The 3,234-nt window shown below is 47.5% G+C and overlaps 1 protein-coding gene across 1 annotated transcript; it reads left to right on the forward strand.

Moving 5' to 3' along the window:
* On the forward strand, positions 1,349 to 1,891 carry LOC107616199. Its single transcript, XM_016318189.1, has 2 exons — positions 1,349 to 1,525; positions 1,574 to 1,891. The coding sequence occupies exons 1-2, from the start codon at positions 1,349 to 1,351 to the stop codon at positions 1,889 to 1,891; spliced, it is 495 nt and encodes a 164-aa protein (XP_016173675.1).

The following is a 3,234-nucleotide window of genomic DNA, read 5'->3' on the forward strand; positions in this document are numbered from 1 at the left end:
TACTATTATAATAATTATTTTTTTTCATATTTTTCCTCTCAAACAAACAAAGCCTTAAAGCTCTTGTAGTATTGTTAATTAAATCTAAAGAGGAAAAAGACAAAGAAATCCTTAGCATTAAAAAGTAAAAACCTTGGTTATAACAAAAAAACATGATAGCAAACGGTCACCCCCTCCGTTGACATAGGCAGGGAATCTGTTAGCTTGCGGAGTTTGGCAACACACGTAATCTAAGCTCTGATTAAGAGGATCCTGCCATTGCACTTGCACGTGGATCTCTTCTCATATCCCTAATTTTCTATAATTTTTTTATATCTTTTTATTATAAATAATTATTTAAAGGTTTAATTATTTGCAGATCTCTATAATTTTATCGAATTTTTAATTAGGTCCTGTTACGGTCCAGCCCAACTGAGCGAAATCGTCGTCCCGGCCCACGGACAAACCGATCTGCACGGTCGGGTCGACGTGCATAACCCGCTCGGTCTACGACCCGGACACGCGTCCTTACTGCCAGCTGCGTGACAGCTGTGGGAAACGAACCTTCTTGGAAGAAGACCTTCCCTCGTGGGGCCCGCCTTACTGACAGAGTATATAAGGGGAGGGTCCTACCCCTCTCCCAAGGTACGTCATCATAACTTTTCCTCCTTACCACCTGCACACCTACTGACTTGAACGTCGGAGTGTCATTGCAGGTGTCACCCCCCTCTACTCATGAAGAATTCGGGAAGTTGGCCGCCCACGCTTCTCAGCCCCAGGATCCAGGCCAAGGCTGGGACCCACCTTCACACCCGACAAGCAACCCCAAGCCGTCCGGTAACCGACTAACCATACATTGGCGCCGTCTGTGGGGACCTAGCTAATATGGACTTTGTTTTGGTTCCTGGGGGGCTGACGGCGGAGCCGGGCCCTGCGGGAAGGGAATGGATCCCAGAAGCAGTAGGGTAGCCGCCGGAGCTCCTACTCGCGAGGGCACCAGATCCCCCCGCGGCAACCCGAGGGACGACCCTTTGGAGGAACAGGCAGTGACAGCGCCAGAATAATACAAGAGCTGCGCCATAGGGTGCAGAACTTAGAGCGAGAAGTAGCCAACCGGAAAAGTCGTCAGCCTACTCCTAGTCAAGAGCATTCCCGATCCCCTCACCGAGGATAAAGGAGTCTCCGAAGAATTCACTCCAGGCACACTCCGAGCCCCCGGACAGAATCAGAAAGCCAGAAAAGCAGAGAGGCGTTAAGGAAACGACGAGATCCTCTGGTCTACACCCGATCACCGACAAGAGATACCGAGGAGGAAGACTGGGAAGGCGATAGAGAGCGAAGAAGAAGGAGCACCTGACAACTGGTGGTCATGGGGGCCACCCCTTTCCACCACTCGATCCTCGGAGTACGGCTGCCGAAGCACTTTGATAAGCCGACACATATGAGGTACGATGGTACTCAAGATCCCCAAGAGCATCTAACGGCATTCGAGGCCAGGATGAACCTGGAAGGGGTAGGGGATGAAGTAAGGTACCGGGCTTTCCCGGTAACCTTAGCTGGGCCAGCAATTTGTTGGTTTAATGCCCTCCCCTAGGGCTCCATAACCACGTTTGCCGACATCAGTCGCGCCTTCTTGGCCCAGTTCACCACGCATATCGCTAAAGCGAAACACCCGATTAATCTGTTAGGAGTGACTCAACGAACCGGCGAGCTGACCAGGAAGTACCTGGATAGATTCAATGATGAGTGCCTGGAGATTGACGGCCTAACCGATTCGGTGGCCAGCTTGTGCTTAACCAACGGACTACTAAATGAGGATTTCAGAAAACACCTTACCACCAAGCCCGTCTGGACAATGCAGGAAATTCAGAACGTGGCCAGGGAATATATCAATGATGAAGAAGTAATCTAGGTCGTGGCAGCCAATAAACGGCAGCCCGCATACCCTAACGCCCGCTCGTTCGGCGGCGGGGAAAGATCTAAGGAACACTTCAGAGACGGAGCGTCAGCTAAAACTTTCAAGCCCCTTTCCCGCGTTGGAAAGTTCACCAACTACACCCCCTATCGGATCCAATCGTTGAAGTCTATCAGTACATCACCGACAAGGGCATCTTGTCGAAGCCCCGACAACTCAAGGACAGGACGGGAGGAAACAAAAACCTCTATTATGATTACCACAAGGGCTATGGCCGCTGGAGCAAGCCATCTGAGAAGGAAAGTTGGCTGAGTTCTCCTACCTTATAAGGGAACCGTGGAGGAGGGACCGTGACCGATCAACCGAGGACAAGAGCCGCGTCGTAAGGTAGAGATAGGAGCCCGAGGAGGACAGTGAGCGTGGTCTCTGAAGGTTGTGGTAGGCTTAGAGAAGGGGGGTTGAATCTATGCCTTCCTTTTAAGTTGCTGTTATTATCCTTTTTAAACAAACTCTTAATTCTGATTCTGTTTGTACTCAGCAGCGGAAATTTATGAGACAATTTATTTTTGTCTCATGAATATCAAAAAACAGAACACAGCAGAGAAGAGAAAAGCTAACACCGGCATGTATCCTGGTTCGGTTGCCTTGTGCTATGCAACCTACGTCCAGTCTCCTCCACAACTATGGAAGAATTTCACTATAGTTAACAGTATTACATACACCAATTTCACAGGATTGACCCAATCCTTTCACACTCAAGTTCTAACCTAACTTGACATTGGCTATGCTAATACATAACTATTCACTCTTAGTGCTAACCCAACTAAGAAAGGGATACCTCACAAGTACAAGATACAAGACATAAACACACCTAAAGAAATCTGAAAATAACTCTAGCCTTTTCTCTCAAGTGTATCACTCAGCCTTTTTCCACTCATGGCTTTTACTTGAGCTTTCTCACAATGCCTTTTCTCACAAGAAATTACAGAAAGATAAACATAGAAAAGTACATTACAATCTGTAAAACATGAAGGAGATTGACTTCGTCATCAGCCTCTTTGCTATGTGCAAAACCAGATTCGCAAACTTCAGATGCAGTTCTTCAGTATTGGCCGAATGCTTCTTTGAAAGAAAGCATTATCCAAGTAGAGGAACTTCTTAACAGAACACTGTTCTCACACTCTGGTTTTCTCTCCTTGCCTTCTGAATGAGCCGCAAGCTTCTTTTATCTCCTTGCATGTTGCTTGGTTCTTCTCCAAGGTCAACACCTTGAGCCTTGAGCTTCACCAACTCACAGAATTACTTTTTCACCTTAATCCTTAGAGAGGAAACTTTCCTTC

Source organism: Arachis ipaensis, chromosome B09, assembly GCF_000816755.2.
Source record: "Arachis ipaensis cultivar K30076 chromosome B09, Araip1.1, whole genome shotgun sequence".
In the NCBI taxonomy this organism is placed as follows: Eukaryota; Viridiplantae; Streptophyta; class Magnoliopsida; order Fabales; family Fabaceae; genus Arachis; species Arachis ipaensis.